The sequence below is a fragment of the Acipenser ruthenus genome, chromosome 43 (assembly GCF_902713425.1).
Source record: "Acipenser ruthenus chromosome 43, fAciRut3.2 maternal haplotype, whole genome shotgun sequence".
Taxonomy (NCBI): Eukaryota; Metazoa; Chordata; class Actinopteri; order Acipenseriformes; family Acipenseridae; genus Acipenser; species Acipenser ruthenus.
Window position 1 is genome coordinate 1,996,553 of NC_081231.1, and position 16,493 is coordinate 2,013,045.

The 16,493-nt window shown below is 42.5% G+C and overlaps 1 protein-coding gene across 1 annotated transcript; it reads right to left on the bottom strand.

The window, feature by feature from the left end:
* Nucleotides 1–1,864: 1,864 nt before the first annotated feature.
* LOC117398544 (actin-related protein 2) lies at nt 1,865–14,432 on the bottom strand. Its single transcript, XM_059012200.1, has 9 exons — nt 14,216–14,432; nt 10,983–11,093; nt 9,383–9,598; nt 8,211–8,283; nt 7,385–7,521; nt 6,432–6,581; nt 5,579–5,724; nt 4,759–4,891; nt 1,865–4,239 (listed from the first exon to the last, which is right to left on the bottom strand). Exons 1-9 carry the CDS (start codon nt 14,261–14,263, stop codon nt 4,069–4,071), a joined length of 1,185 nt encoding a protein of 394 aa, XP_058868183.1. The 5' UTR covers nt 14,264–14,432; the 3' UTR covers nt 1,865–4,068.
* Between the last annotated feature and the right edge of the window lie 2,061 nt (nt 14,433–16,493).

The window sequence follows — 16,493 nt, forward strand, 5'->3', positions numbered from 1 at the left end:
GTCCTTTTAATTTTTTATGATGGCTGATGGCAATTAATGACAATTCTGAAGATCAATGAACACACATTAAAACGAGAGATTACAGATAGAGTTTTTTGTAAGACAGTTTTAAGTTTTGATGTTTTGGAAGTGAAAATAAAAGGATACTCAGTTGAAATCTCATACACAACTTGTTCTATGCTTGTTGGTAAGCGATCAACATTGCATTTCTGATGGATAGACAGCTGGACAGATGCAATGGCTGAAAAATGTATAGCCCATTTGTTTTGTTCGGAAATACAGGACAATGTAACCTTTACTGGTCTGGAAACACAACAGGCTTTCATTGTGTTCAATGACAGCTGCAATTTATAAATCAAAGACTAACAAAAGAAATCGCACTGCTTCTGGGGTTCAGCTTCATAATAAATGAATGTTTCACTCCCCACTATCAAGCTCAGCTTGACACTAAAATATAATTAGAGTCCGAAGCAGAAACACACAACGCCATCTAGGAAAAACATATATTTTTTTAAACGTTTATTTACCAAGGAATGGTCTTACATTGTACTGATACAGAATATACTGCTGGTCCATTTTTTATACACAATATCAAATCTGGAGTCTCATAGCGTATCAAACATTACTAAAACAAATCAGCATTATTAAACGTTGCAAAACATGGCTTTAAAACTTGGAAAAGGAGTAGAAAAATTAAAAACAACACCAAATATAGAAAATCAAACCTTATCAATATCAAAATCATGACCACTGTAATCGAACACATAAACAAAAATCAAAATGATTGGCTGACGATCTGTACCCTGTTTAGAATGGGCCTGGTTGCACACTCTGTACCCAATGTCATGAATAGGCCCTTCTTACACAAACTGAGCAAGTGATCATTTCAGTTAGCGATGATCCGAGCGTGCAAATTCTGAAAGTGCGCAGCTTCATAAGCAGACTTCTATCACCCAGATACAGTGTGGAATATCCCTGGCTTCTTGTTACCTCTTTAGGACTGAGCTTTGCATTTAAGACATAGTAGCTGCATTAATGAAGATTATCGATTGCTACAGAAGTACCATATGTGACACTTGATCATAGAATTACTAACTATGACAGGTCCTGTATTGGAATAATTCAATATATATGTATGTATATATATATATATATATATATACACATATATACATATATACACACACACACACACGTGGGGCTGGTCTTAAAAGGTGTACTATCCCATCTTCAGAAAATGTTTAAGTGATCCCATAGCTTAATAACATGGTTTCATTTATTAAGGAAGACTAAGCTATTATTATTATTATTATTATTATTATTATTATTATTATGCTACCGTTTTTCCTCTGATTTTCACCCAACATTTGCCCCAACTTAAGCATCTGAAAATATTGATTTACACCTAGCACACCCGACTTTACATTCAGAAATTATAATTTCTATTAAAGGTTATTATTTGCTTTCAGGGTTTATGATGAAATCTCCTGAAGTAGTTAATTATCTCATTTTATCAGAAGAACCTGGAGTGGAATATTGGCTCTCCAGGATCGGGATTGGCCAGCCCTGTTATACACTTTGCCTTAAGCTGAAAATGCAGTTTAATATCCCTGTTGAACATGCAATACGAGAGTAAATGCGAGCAAAAGGAAATATGAGACGGCTGTGATAAGCGTGGTTATAGTATAATTTCTCGACCTTACCAATTTAAAAATCCATGCTTTATTACAGCACCGTGGAAAAACAAAGCCCATTATCATTTGATTAAGTTATGTTGTATTAGTATCTCCTCCACAGTATAATGCAAACCTCTTGAAGTCTCATATTTTCCACACCAAGAAATTATTAGACATCACTGTTCGTGAGGCTAGAACACACTATATTGAGCCTTTAGCTGCTCAGTTTAAACCCAGCTGAAATGAATGGCATGCTGATAAATGGTTTGATAGCAGTTAAAACCTCCACCTTGTCTTGTTCATACATCCCTTGAGAAGGTTTCTCCCATCCCGTTACTGGTTCCCTACACCTGCTCCATTCACAAGCCAATTCAAGCCCTTGGAAAGGCCGACACACCCCTATCAGTAATGGTACACTCCACACCTTGAGGGAGCAGCACAGGGATGGAGTGCACCATTCCTTATGGGGAAGGGGGGGGGGGTTGCTTTAAATCTTGAATAAATGGACTCTCAACACTGAAAGAGTAGCAATATTTTAAACTGGAAAAATCATTTCAAAAAGGTTACATCCTGGTTTTACCAGGTTGTATAGCACCCTGCAATGAGGAGTACTGATTCTAGCAGTGTTCTCTCAACATTCAATGGAGGGGTGGGATTACACAGTAATGGGTACAACCCTGAAAGAAAATGCAGCCCTAGTCATCACAGTAATTTAAGTCCAGTTACAAGCTAAAGACATGCAAAATGCTATACGTTTTCATGTTTAAAAAACAGCTTGATCTGGGTGTGTAATATATTGCCTATTCGTATGGTCTACATTCACTTCAGTCATCAATCACATCCTGGTGAACCCTGTGGTCTCAGTAGAGCTTTCAGAATGATCTGGAACTCTAGGGTGTAACCGATAACCTGCCCCCCTGCAACACTCTGCCCCCTAGTGAATGGAAGAAATAGCGCATTTGTTCCAAGTGGTATTTCATACTGATTTATTTCTTCTATCCACTAGGGGGCAGAGTGTTGCAGGGGGGAAAGGTTAATGGTTACACCCTGGTGTACCACATGTATTGGCAACAAAAAGAATACACCAAATGACTAAATTGAGACATGCGTCTTCTTGGTGTCTTATAGCTTTGACTCAAGAGATGTTTTATACATCGTAAGATCCCTTTGACGGGAGAAATAACAGACACAGCACTGAGGAAGGCAAACTCTGCTTGAGTATTTTTTTTTTATGATTGATGTGCAGTTGATGGTTGAGGTTTATGAACACAGCCCTGGGAACTTTTCCGAAAGGCACACCATCCATCCTGGAGCAGGTTTGGGGTCCTGAGTTCTTGCGTCGAGGTGAGGATTAGTACCAAAACACAAAGAAAAAACAGCCCGACATTCCCCTGTCTGATCAGTTAAAATCACCACTCCAGGTTTGATCATTAAAATATATTTAAACCCCTGAAGGTACACAAGGAATTGAGCGCTTGTTGTTCAAACGGTTTCTTCTTAAAATACATTGCAGAGTGACTCAAGGATCACCAGATCCAGCCTGTCGGTACATTTTAAACTCTGTTTCATGAAGAAATAAGGAAGTTACCAACATCTTTATTTGCGGGACACATATGTACCTTAAAGAGTTAAAAAAAATAAAAAATAAAGTCCGATTTAGATTTCCCAGACAATACTGACAGTCTGTTTATAGTTCAAGGGATTATATATATATATGCTTGTCTGAAGAATCCTAAATGCCTTCTTTATTCCATTCTAATCATGTGACAATGTGATGTTACAGCTTTGCCTGCCCTCACCTACTCTGCATTTATATAAGGACATAAGTAAATGTACGAACGAGTGGAGGCCATTCGGCCCATCTAAGCTCATCCTGTTCCTAGTTGCTGATTGATCTCAGAACTTTGTCAAGACGGGTCTTAAAGGATCCCAGTGATTCTGCCTCAACAACACGACTGGGCAGCCCCTTGTCATGTTGTTGTCAGAGGGGAGCATCAAAAAGCAACAGAGTACTGATGGCACCGTGGGGTAAAGAGGATTAATGACCACACTGCCTTAAAACAAAAGGATGGCCTAATAACAAATTATTATCTGGGTAACATATTTGTAACTTAATTTCCCCCACATTAATTTATACATCCCCAGTTCTTCTAGCCTTACTGTCTGCAGGAGAAAAGCAGGCGCCACGTGTAAAAACAACTGACATGATTCCTTCAATTATATTAGAACAATTAGTGAAGAGTTTCGTAAATATATTACAGTCTGTATTAACTAGGGAAACCGGTCTGGTTGAATTAAAAAAAACCTGGACTGGGTTCCCAACCAATCAGAAAGGGGGGAGGGGGCTGGGCTGTGTATGAGAGGTGGGTGGGGTCGAAGGTCGCGGGAGGCTTTACCGCACGGTCACGCCCAGTTTCTCCAGGATTTTCACGCCCTTCTCCTGGTATTCCTGCCGCGTCATCCAGAAGGACTCTTTATCCTTCATGATGTCGGCGAGCACCGCCCCCCCCAGGAACACCATGTGCTTCCGTCGTGGGGGGTCCTCGATGCGGATTTTAAATTTCTGTCGGGGGAACACAGACAAAAACGACAAGCTCTTTCAATCAAGGGTTTAGACAAAGAGGAGGAGATGCGATACCTCTTATTGGAGTAACTAAACAAAAATTAATCACAAGCTTTCAAGACCTCAAAAGGTCTCTTCAGGGCGTAAAACCTTCAGAAATGGAAGCCCTATTTTAAAATAACACTACAGTAGGTTAAAGAAAGTTATCAATTGACGTGCCTTGCTTTCCAGGAAGTTACTGTCACCCCAGCAGTGTGTTCAGGGTGATGTTACTGGTTCACAGCATGCCAGTCAGTAGGAGAAGCAGCCGATTGGTTATTGGCAAGCCAGCGAAGGGGCGGGGACAATTTCACCCTCCATGTGACATGTGACTACTTGGAACTGTCTTCCAATACAATTCCAGATCACCAGTCCAGATTAAAACCCTCTAGTATATAGTGAATGCAAGTAAGATTTCTGATACCCGAGCCCCTAGGGTGTGTGTGGTCACGGGCGTGTTGCTATGGAGACGGTACTCACAGACAGCTTGTCCACGTCTCCCTTGAGCACCCTCTCCAGGTAGAGCTGCTTCATCTCCCGCTCCAGCCGGGACGGCAGCCCTGGGTACATGGTGGAGCCTCCAGACAGGACGATGTGCTTGTAGAACTCCGACCTGCAGGGGGCGACACAGACTGCACTCAACAAACTGCAGCTTACCAATCACCAGGACAGAGAAATGGGCTTTTAGGTGCACTATTAACCTGGACTGGGTTCCTAACCAATCAGAAAGAGGGGGGTGTCTGAGGTGGGCGGGGTCAAAGGAGGCTTGATAATTACAACAATTCTTATTTCATAGCGCCTTTCATCACAAGGATCCCAAGCGTTTCACACACGCACGAGAACAATTAAACTATTAAAACAGAAACGGTCGGATATAGAATTTGATAAAAACAGGCATTTATAAAAAATAAAAAAAAGATTAAAAAAATGTGGGTTTAATTATAAAATTAGAAAAACTAAAAGATAAAAAGCTAGTTTGTAGAAAACAGAAATAAAAAAAATAATTTTTATAAAATTGGAATAAAAATATTAATAAAAAAATAAGGAGGTAATAAGAGGCAATGCAAAGGGTATTGAAAGACTACACCAAGGTTTCCCAATCCTGGTCCTGGGGACCCCCTGTGTCTGCTGGTTTTCATTCCAACTGAATTCTCAATTAATTAAACCCTTAATTGAACTGATAATTTGCTTAATTAGACGTTTTTACTTGTTTTCAGCTCTTAAAAAGGCATGAGAACCACTGGACTAGAGAGCTCACAGAACACTCAGGCTGGCCTCTCCGCTGCCCCCTGCTGGTTACCTGGTGTCGATGTCGGCAGCCTGGATGGTGTTGAAGAGCAGCTCGGCCACGCCCACCCCCTCCACGTTGATGAGGTGCGGCTGGAACAGAGCCTCGGGGGCCTCGAAGCGCTCGCCCCCCACCTTGATCACACGCCCGTCCGGGAGCTTCAAACACAGCAACACAACATGATGTCACAATCCTACCGGACAAAAGTGCACCTCTCAGAACAATATAGTCAATGCAAGCACATGGTGTGGGCGGGGGCAGGCTGAATATGACATGAGCTTCAAATTAGATTCTCTTCATTTTTTCCAGCCTTTATTATGCTTATTATTAATGAGTCATTTAGCAGACGCTTTTATCCAAAGCGACTTACAGAGACTAGGGGGGGTGAACTATGCATCATCAACAATTGCTGCTGCTGCTGCAGAGTCACTTCCAATAGGAGCTTGTTTGTTTTACGTCTCATCGGAGCACAAGGAAGTGAAGTGACTTACTCAGGGTCACACGCAGTGAGTCAGTGGCTGAGCCAGGATTTGAACCTGGGTCCTCCTGGTAGCAAGCCTTTTTTCTTTAACCACTCTACCACCAAGCCTACCTATGTTAGTAAGCGCCATAGCCATCTAGTGCAGACTCTGTGCTGCCAGCAAAAACAAAAGAAAACTTGATCCACGGGTGGTGTCCACTAGATGGCGCTGGCACTTGGTGGAATTACGTACTGATTTATACATGTTAACTACCGTCTCATTTTCATAATGTTAAAGTGTAATATGAACAGCGCCGTGCCATTTGTAGAAGTAAGCAGGTTTTTAACCTTGATGTAAAGTGGGTGTGTTTTGGAAGGCGAGGGGACACATTGAAAGGCACTGACCGTGAAGGACTCCACCAGCACTGTGGTCTCCTGGGACAGTTTCTGCTCCTGCTCGATGTTGTATCCCACGTAGCACAGCTTCTCCTTTATCATGCGCACCGTCTCAAAATCCGCGGAGTGGTTGAAGGCATAGCCACGGAGGAGCAGCAGCTATGGGGGGGGGAGTACAGGTTAGAGAGGCTGGGAGGAGTACGGGTTAGAGCAACTGGGAGAGGAGTACAGGTTAGAGCAGCTGGGAGAGGAGTACGGGGTAGAGCAGCTGGGAGAGGAGTACGGGGTAGAGCAGCTGGGAGAGGAGTACGGGGTAGAGCAGCTGGGAGAGGAGTACGGGGTAGAGCAGCTGGGAGAGGAGTACGGGGTAGAGCAGCTGGGAGAGGAGTACGGGTCAGAGCAGCTGGGAGAGGAGTACGGGGTAGAGCAGCTGGGAGAGGAGTACGGGGTAGAGCGGCTGGGACAGGAGTACGGGGTAGAGCGGCTGGGACAGGAGTACGGGTCAGAGCAGCTGGGAGAGGAGTACGGGTCAGAGCAGCTGGGAGAGGAGTACGGGTCAGAGCGGCTGGGACAGGAGTACGGGTCAGAGCGGCTGGGACAGGAGTACGGGTCAGAGCGGCTGGGACAGGAGTACGGGGTAGAGCGGCTGGGACAGGAGTACGGGGTAGAGCGGCTGGGACAGGAGTACGGGGTAGAGCGGCTGGGACAGGAGTACGGGGTAGAGCGGCTGGGACAGGAGTACGGGGTAGAGCGGCTGGGACAGGAGTACGGGGTAGAGCAGGGCACTCATAGCAGTAACAAGTTAATTCCCAACACTGGTCATGTGTAGGGCGTATCTTATAATAACAGAAATAATTTCAGACAGAGCAAAGACAGAAAACATCTCTCTAACAATCACACACTCACTACACACAAACCATTGACAATGGGAGGCTGAGACAGACAGACAGACAGACAGACACCTTGATGAGATAGCGGGTGATGTCTCGGCCGGCGATGTCCAGTCTCCTGGTCAAGTGGGGCAGAGCGAAGCCTTCGTAGACCGGACAGATGTGGGTCACCCCATCCCCTGAGTCCACTACCACCCCCGTCAGCAAACCTGCCAGCATTGCAGTCAGGGTTGTTAGTATCAAGTTTTGATATGAACATAGTGAGAATGCTTGTAATCAAATCACAATCTGAATGTCCATCACTTTTTTAGAATTACTGCATTTGTGTATGATTAGGTGTGTAGAGTATTTAAATTGATATGGAGAGCACTGGGAAGAATGATTGGCCTACACTGTACACTGCAATGTCAACACCTATACCTGCATCTTTTAAATGTTTAGGTGTTTTTAAACTCTAAACTAATTGCAATGTAGCACCTCATAGCACTATTTTGTTCGTTACAGCTATAGCCAAAAGTTTTGCATCACCTAGAATTTTAGGATTGAGACATCATAATAAAAAACTAAAACTATACAAACATAATTCAGATATTTTATTTAACATCATGTAATCAAAGAAGCTACAAAAATGATATTGCAAAAGTCTACCGGAAGCCATAACAATAGTACAGTAAGTATTTCATGTTAAATTATGAAAGGACACATTTTTCAATTTGACAGCTTTTCGTTAAGCATATGGGAAAACTACAAAGAGGTGTGCAATTCAATATGTTAAGGTAACATTATTCAGCAGGTTTCATTCGACTTTATGAAGCCAAATGAGTTCGTTCTACAGGGTGATGCACACGTTTCAGCTACCCTCCTGTGCTGCTGTAATGAAGCCCTGATGCAAGCTTACCTTGTGCATACAGAGTGAGCACTGCCTGGATCGCAATGTAGACTCCATCAAACTGGTACGTCTCAAACATCACCTGCAACAGGAGAAGCCACCAGTGACATTAACCACGGCTATAAGGAATACAGTGAAGACATCCTGAACACAGACTCTTTACTAACCCTGTAACTGACTGCGTTCTGTGTTACGAGGAACCTGCATTCATTGGTCGAATTGTAAGAACATCAGAAAGTTTACAAACGAGAGGAGGCCATTCGGCCCATCTTGCTCGTTTGGTTGTTAGTAGCTTACTGATCCCAGAATCTCATCAAGCAGCTTCTTGAAGGATCCAATTAAGCACCACATGTCAATATCATTGTGGAAATTGAAATAAACTGCAGAGATATGAATAAAAATCGACTTTTGTATTGAAAATGTGTCACGCAAAAAAATTCAATGTTCAGCTCTGGTCAAAAGTTGCGCATCACTCTATAGAATTAATTGATTTGGCTTCATAATGTCGAATGAAACCTGCTGAATAATGTGACGTTAACATATTGAATTACACACCGCTTTGGATTTTTCCACACTGAAAAATTGAAAAATGTGACATTTCAAAATCTAACATGAAATACTGTACTACTATTATGGCTTCCAGTAGACTTTTGCAATATAATTTTGTAGTTTATTTGATTACAAGATGTTAAATATATAATATATATATATATAAATAATTTAACATCTTGTAATCAAATAAACTACAAAATTATATTGCAAAAGTCTACCGGAATTCCCCTTTAAGTCTTCATCCTAAAATTCTAGTTGATGCAAAACTTTTGGCCATAGCTGTACATTTACAGCCCAAAACCACAATATTGTTTTTCTTGCATAGCAAACCATTTTAAAACACAAAAACGAAAGAAATGTATTTTTATTTCACAATTCAGAAAATACTCAAATTCTTTGCAAAAAAAAAAAAGACAAACGGTTTTCAGAAACAGAAAGAAGTCATCAGCTATACCCCAATCTGGTCTGGTGTGTCGACTCGAGATTATTAACCCATCAACTGGACCCCTTTAAAAGTGACTAATAAGAAGAATATATACAGGGAGCTGTGTGTCTGGTAAGCTCTCCAAAGGGAGAGATGGTTTAACGGCTGGTAAGATCTCCAAAGGGAGAGATGGTTTGAAGCCCACCTCGATGATCTTCTCACGGTTCTTGATGGGGTTCATGGGCGGTTCAGTGAGCAGGACCTTGCAGTTTCGAGGCTCGATGTTCAGCTTCTCTGCCGAGAAGGTGTAGTCCCACAGGTGCTTCATATCTTCCCAGCTCCGCACGATCCCATTCTCCATGGGATAGTTCACCTCCAGCATGGAGCGCAGCTCACTGGCCTCGTCCCCCACCATCAGATCCTGAGGACAAGGGAGGGGAGAGGAGAGGGGAGGAGGGGTTTGGAAGAGTGGATCGGCAAAGTTGAGAGTAGGGTAGGAGAGGGGGAACAGGGTGAGAAGATGACAGGAAGGAAGGGGAGGAGGGGGAGAAGATGGAGGAGAGAGGAAGAGAGAGCAGGAGAGGGAAGAAGAGAATGGAAAGAGGAGAGGTTGGGTGAAAGAGGGAGAAGAAAATGGAACAAAAAGAGGAGTGGGAGAGGGGAAGAGGGGTAGATGGGGAGAGAAATGGGAGTGAGGGAGGAGAGGAGAGGAGAGGGGGAAGGTTGCGAGTACAGAGTTAGTTTCAGTCACAGTGGAGATTAAGGAAGACTGGACACACTTTGAGGGTCATAGTGCATCTCTACTGCAAGCACTGATACTCTGGGAGAGATCAATGAGAATCAGAACCAGAGAGGAGAGAGGAAAGCAGGCAGGAGGGAGGAAACACACAGAGAGACACACAGACACACACACACACAGACATAAACACACAGAGATCGGTCGAGAGACAGAAAGAGAGAAGAGGGAGAGGAGAAATGGGAGGGTGCGAAGTCAGAGAGACTTACCAGGAGCGATATTCTTGTAATGGAGTTAGAGAGAGAGAGAGAGAGAGAGAGAGAGAGAGAGAGTGAGAGAGAGATCGCCAGTCAGGCTGTGCAAGAAGCAGCAAAGCTAGTGGGAGACTGTAGCGCAATGCAGCAGCCACTCAAAGAGTTCCACACCCCATTGTGCTTAAACATGAATACATCGTGATCCACACCATGAACCCAGTGTGTGAAACTCAATCTCATCTCATTCCCAGTATCAAACCGGGGCAGGCTACAATCCACTCTGTATGATATTTTGTTGCATGATTGCTATTTATAAAATGAACCTCCAACATTTCCCTGGCAGTAGAATATATTCCCAGCCCTCACAATCTGCCTACATCGTTCTGCAGTAGGAGATTTAAAACCCACCCACGCATCCTTCACATTGCACACTCATTCAGGAACTTCATATAGAGTTAGAGTTTCACCAAGAGGAGTCATTCCCCTCCCATCCAAGCTCGTCCGGTTCCGAGCAGCTGATTGATATCAGAACTTTGTCAAGTCGGGTCTTAAAGGATCCTAGTGATTCTGTCTCAACAACATGACTAGGTAACCCATTCCATCCCCTCACCACTCTCTGTGTGAAGAAGTGTCTCCTTCCCTCTGTCCTAAGTCTGTCTCCACTTAATTTCCAACAGTGTCCTCTGGTCCTGGTTTCTGTGCTGTGCTTAAAAGTATTGATTTGGGTTTGTCAACTCCTTTTAAGATTATAAAGACCCCCCCCCCCCCAATTATTCTTTGCTCCAGGCTAACCCGAGTCAGTTCTTGCAGCCTACCTTGATCTCGATGTTGCCCACTTTGGCGGTGGATCGGATGATGGGTCGGCCCACCAGAGCCGGGAAGATGTGTTCTGGGAAATTGGAGCCGGCGAAACCGCACTTCACAAACTGGGGAGAGAGAGAGGGGGACAGATCACAGCCTTTCTCTTTACACATTAAAAGGGACTGCAGCTGACAAAATAATTCCACAAACCAGTTTTGCAAGTCTTGTAATAGAGGTCCGAAATGTGCAGTTTTGAAAGAAACTCAAGTTATAGCAAACGTTCATTTTCATTTCGAAACATGAGATCTGGTACTAAATTCTCAGTTTCCATGCCTTGTTCACAGGAAAATCGTTTACAGGAGGTCATTTCATCTCAGCAGTGTCTTCTGGGCAATGTCACTGGCTGAAAGCATGTCAGTCAACAGAGGAAGCAGCAGCCGGTTGGTTGTTGACAGGAAAGATTAAAAGAGGCGGGGATAATGCCACTCTCCAGGTTGATCATGCAAGTGCAACACTAACTGAAAGCATGTCTTGCAAACAGAGATTTCTTTAAGCATGCGTAGTACCAGAGCTCACGTCTGAGACCTACACAATCATTAGATTGAAGTGCACGACATATACATGCGTTTTACGGATTAAATAATTATTTGCTAAGCTGGCCAACTATTCCAACGACACCTGCTTCTGAAAAGACTCCTCGGTGTGACTGTGTGGAAGTGAGGTGTTGCTATTCTTCGCCTATGGCTCCTCTTCTTATGTGTGCTGCAGTTAAAAAAAATCTCAAAGCTTGCGTTTTCTAGGTCATTTGACTTCAGCAGTATCATCAAGGCTGAAGCATGACACTGGCTGCAAAACATGTCAATCATTAGTGGAATCAGCTGGTTGGTTAATGACAGGAAAAAAAGAGCGTTGAAGGGGTGGGGACTATTTCACTCTCCAGACGATCTAGGAAGTCCACTACCTGAAAGTATAGCATGAACATATTTTTAACCTAACGTAGTGCCAGATATTTTTTTATGAGAATCCACGTTTGCTGTAACGCGTGTTTCTTTCAAAACTGCACATTTGAAACCTATATAAATGATGATGTCAGCTACAATTGCTGTAATGCTAACTCGCTGCGTCACTCGAGAATCCCAACGCTGCATAACTCTAGTGTGTTGACATATAACTGCTCTCCGTGTTGTTTTTGATGCAGGTATAGCCAATGTAATCTGGCTCAGAAGTTGTCTAAACACCTCTGGAATTCAAAACCTGAGGCTACAGAATTTGTGTGCACAGACACAGACTGTCTGGAAACTGCATCCAAATGCAACAGATCTGCCTTAGCTGAAGAACTCCCCCGGTAACATGAAGAGATTCATTACTCCAGTTTGTGTGCAGTTTCCTGTTATTAAATTGCTCCAGATTACATTTTGTTCAGTTTATTTGTTTAATTTATTTTTTATTTAGTGTGCCCAATTATTTCCCCCCCGCCCCTCCCTGATTTTCTCCCCAATTTAGAACGTCCAATTATTATCCGATCCCACAACTGAGCCAGCTTCTCTACACCCAGGAACTCGAGAGCGGATTTCAGAGAGCCATCGGCCTTTGGCCAGCCCTGCAGGTGTCCGCTCTGTAACGCAGTGAGGAGAAACGGTCCCTGCTGGTTTTGCCGACTTTGCACAGCCAGGTCACGAACCTGCGCTCCCCTGACTGTATGACCCACCCTGCACACCACACGGCCGTGCCTTCACCAGGGGAGCCACTCAGGGACCCCATTCAGTTTATTTCTACTGATAAGACATTTGCAATAGTTCTGACTAGAGCAGCTGAATATTGAGTTTTGAAAAGCTCTTTATGCAAGTTGCCAGCACTTCCCATTTCTCTGACACTTCCTCATTCTGGTCGGTGAGTTTCCACGGCAACCAACAGTGCTCCTTTCTGACCCTTCATTGAGCGGAGGTTTGTTGGAGGCTGGGTAACTACGCACTGGAACCTGAACACAGCCCCGTCATTCTGTCCAAAGGCTTTTAAAAGCACTTCTCCTTGTGAAATAAAAACGAGAAGTCGCAAAATCATAAAGTCCCTAGTCACTTCCTGTTGTGAGCTTACTGAGGTGACCAATGTGCCCTTGTATGGATGCAGAGCTAGTCTGTACACAGGCACGTCCAAACCGATGCAGTTATAACTTATCTTCCACTATGGAGCAGCGGTAGTTAGTTTCACTTCAAGCTAGAAGGATAATGCTAGCTTGCATGTCAGTGACATCCATCCACCGCAAAGTGCTGAACACACGCGCGGAACAATTAAAACCCGTCTAATACAAAGTGTGATGAAACAGAAATTAAAAGTCTTCAGACAAACATTTAATAAAATTGGAATTTTAAAAAAAATGTAATTGTAAAATTAGAAAAAAAAACGAAGATAAAAAGGCAGTTTGTAAAGAAAGAACAATTAAAAACAGTATTAAATTCACACATTTATTGATGCGTGTACAATTTAGCCTCCTTATACAATAACTTTGGTCATAATAATAATAATAATAATAATAATAATAATAATAATAATAATAAACACGACCAGACAGACGGTTAACTTCTGGAAATTTTATAAACAGCGCACTTTAGACTTTGTATCAATTATATACTGGGCAGACTGCATAAAAACCACAGCCACGATTTACAGCAGCAGATTTAGCACTGCAGAAAACCTGTGAATTTCACAGTAAAGAAGTTATTTTCATGGATTAGCTTGTCCCAGCACGACCAGCTCTGAGCAGCATACCGCACACCATTGCTAGGGGGTTCCCATAGGCTGTACAGTTGTATATTACTTTATTATTATTATAATTACTGTTTCTTTTAATGATTAACTTGCAGTAAATGGTTTCTTATTGAATCCCACGGCCCGTTGTGTGGAAAAAAAAACAACTTCTCGTTTTTTTTCACTCAAAATACTTTACAATCAAACAATGTCAATACATACTAATTCGTTTTTTATGTGTTATTATTAAAACACAAATTTTCATGCAGTATCAATTAATTTAGTCACAGCCACTACTCATCAAGCTTCATGAACTTGACTGGCACTTCAAATAAATGAATAGTCACATAAATAACATTGCAGAACAATGAATGCACCTTGTTAAGAAACACATCAGTAACCCACACTGCACTGTCCTGTCCCGTTTGCATTGCTCAGCAGTGCCGACCCAGCCCCATCCGTTTGCACAATTCATACCCGTGTGAATTAAAAACACACTCACCCCGGTCCCATTATCACACACGACCACACGCCTGCCCTGACTGTCCATAGCCCGCAGCGCTGCGTACTCACGAATTCCTTCTGAATTGTATAAAAATATAGATTCTTTATTTGTTTTTTTTCCCTCTTACTTTCTCCACCCACTCCCTTCAGATTTTTTTTAGCCAGTTTTCAATCTCCTGCCAAAAGGCGGAAACGGATTTTATACTCGCAGGCAGGGAACGTAATATCCTGCTTTGCTACCGAGTTGTTTTTCTGTGGGAGGAATTTGGTGGAAAACTGTTTGCATTAGCCGAACAGCGACGGAAATACATTAATGCATTTTGCACAGTGCGGCTATTGAGCGAGGCATTGATTTAAAATGTAGCAATGGCACCGAGATTGTATTTTCTATTAAACTACTTTGAATACAGTATTTGTGTTTAACAAAGGTTCAAAACACAAGCATGTTATTATGAAAGTACGGTTGAGCAGCTATAAAACGCGAGGGAATGGGAATGGACATTTGTTTGAAATAAAGCCTTGCATCTTCTTTGAAAAGGGTCTGCAAATTCTAGAGTACAACCAACATCGTTCTAGACTCTAGAACTGTACTGGGAGCGCGCTTTCTTGTCTACCAAACTTCTAAAAACTCCGAAGTTGAAATCCATTCTGCCTTAACAAAAAAACGTGTCCCGAAATGATCGTTTCATGCAACAGTACAGTTTTTAATAAAGCACTTGATTTCACAGTCAAGGTCCAGTCAAAAAGGGTTTCTTTCACAGACTGGTTCCCTGCATGACTTTTTCATGCAAAATTTTCAAAATTAAAAGGACTGCTATTCTGACCCCATGCTGGTAATCTCTCCCTGTATCTGAGAAACCAGCTGCTTTACAGTCACGAATTTGAAACTATTGCATAAAACAAACATAAGAAGGATTATGACAGCGAGAAAACGATTCAGCCCATCTAAGCTCATCAGGATCCTAATGCAGTAGCCGATTGATCTCAGAACTTTGTCAAGTCCGGTTTTAAAGGATCCAAGTGATTCTAGCAAATAATACAACGTTCAGGTGTTCATTTGAATTGCGTTTACTGGAAATGAATCCGTTAAGCTTGGTGTAGCTGCAGGTTGTGCCTTCTGGAAAATACACTAAGAAAAAACAGCGGAGAATTCAATCAGTTTTATTGCAAGTGTCAAACTGGTCTTCACAGTGAGATTAGTTACATCATGGCAATTGATTAGTTTGTAATCAGACAGAGATGGTGGAAGTGACTTGCAGCAGACTCTGTAAACTATCCGAATGCTCAGTCTGAGAACTGGGACCGATTAGGGATTCTGTCATGTTTTTTTAAACAGGATGTTGGGATGGTTACTTCTCCATTTTCCAGTGCATTGCATTATCGAGACTGATTTGACAGTGTGTGTGTGAGGGATTTAAGATGGAACACAAAAGAAAGACCCAAACCTCTCGTTGTAGTACTATAAATTAGACCTCCTCCAGTCTGAAAATGTTTAAACTAATAAAATATCCTCCCACATTAACAGTTTTTTATAAATGCACACACCAAAAGAGATTTTGTTAAGTTGTTTGTTTTCAATCGCATGTCAAATAGTTACTGAGATCACTGCGAACCGCTACCTGTTTGTGCAGAAGCACCTGTTGTATGTAGTTGACTACCAGCTGGTTTCACAAAGACAGATTAGCACTAGTCTTGAAATTCTTTACCTAAAGTAACATCAGGCAATCCAAGATTAGTGCTAATCGGGGTCTGTGAAACCAGCCTGAAAACAAGACATACAGGAGAGTTAACAACTCTCAGGCTTTTGTCCTTAACTTAAAAAAGAGGCTCTTTGTCCCTGATCTTAAATCAAGGGAAACAAAATATGAAACCCACTGGTCTGATCATGAAACAACAAGCAGATAATAGCTTATGCCCCAATTAAACACCCCCAGTTATGACGCTTGCAGCCAGAGCCCACCACCAAAGCATTTTCAAATCAGAAGTAGGCATTCTTTCATTCACATTAGCTGTGCCGTTTCCCTACAAGTGAGAGACGAGAGCAACACAGTTTCCTCTACCAGCGTCACGCAGCCACAAGATACGCAGGCAAGTCTTTTAACATTACAAAATCTGTTAGGTGGACAAGGTCAGGGATCTGCAGAAAATGACCACTGCTGCAGAGAATATCAATGCTATTATAAACCAAACAAACATGCAGTTTATCCAGTTAGATTTTATATCAGGGGTGTCTAATCCCAGTCCTGGAGGGAAATTCCGCTCCAGGTTTAACAGGT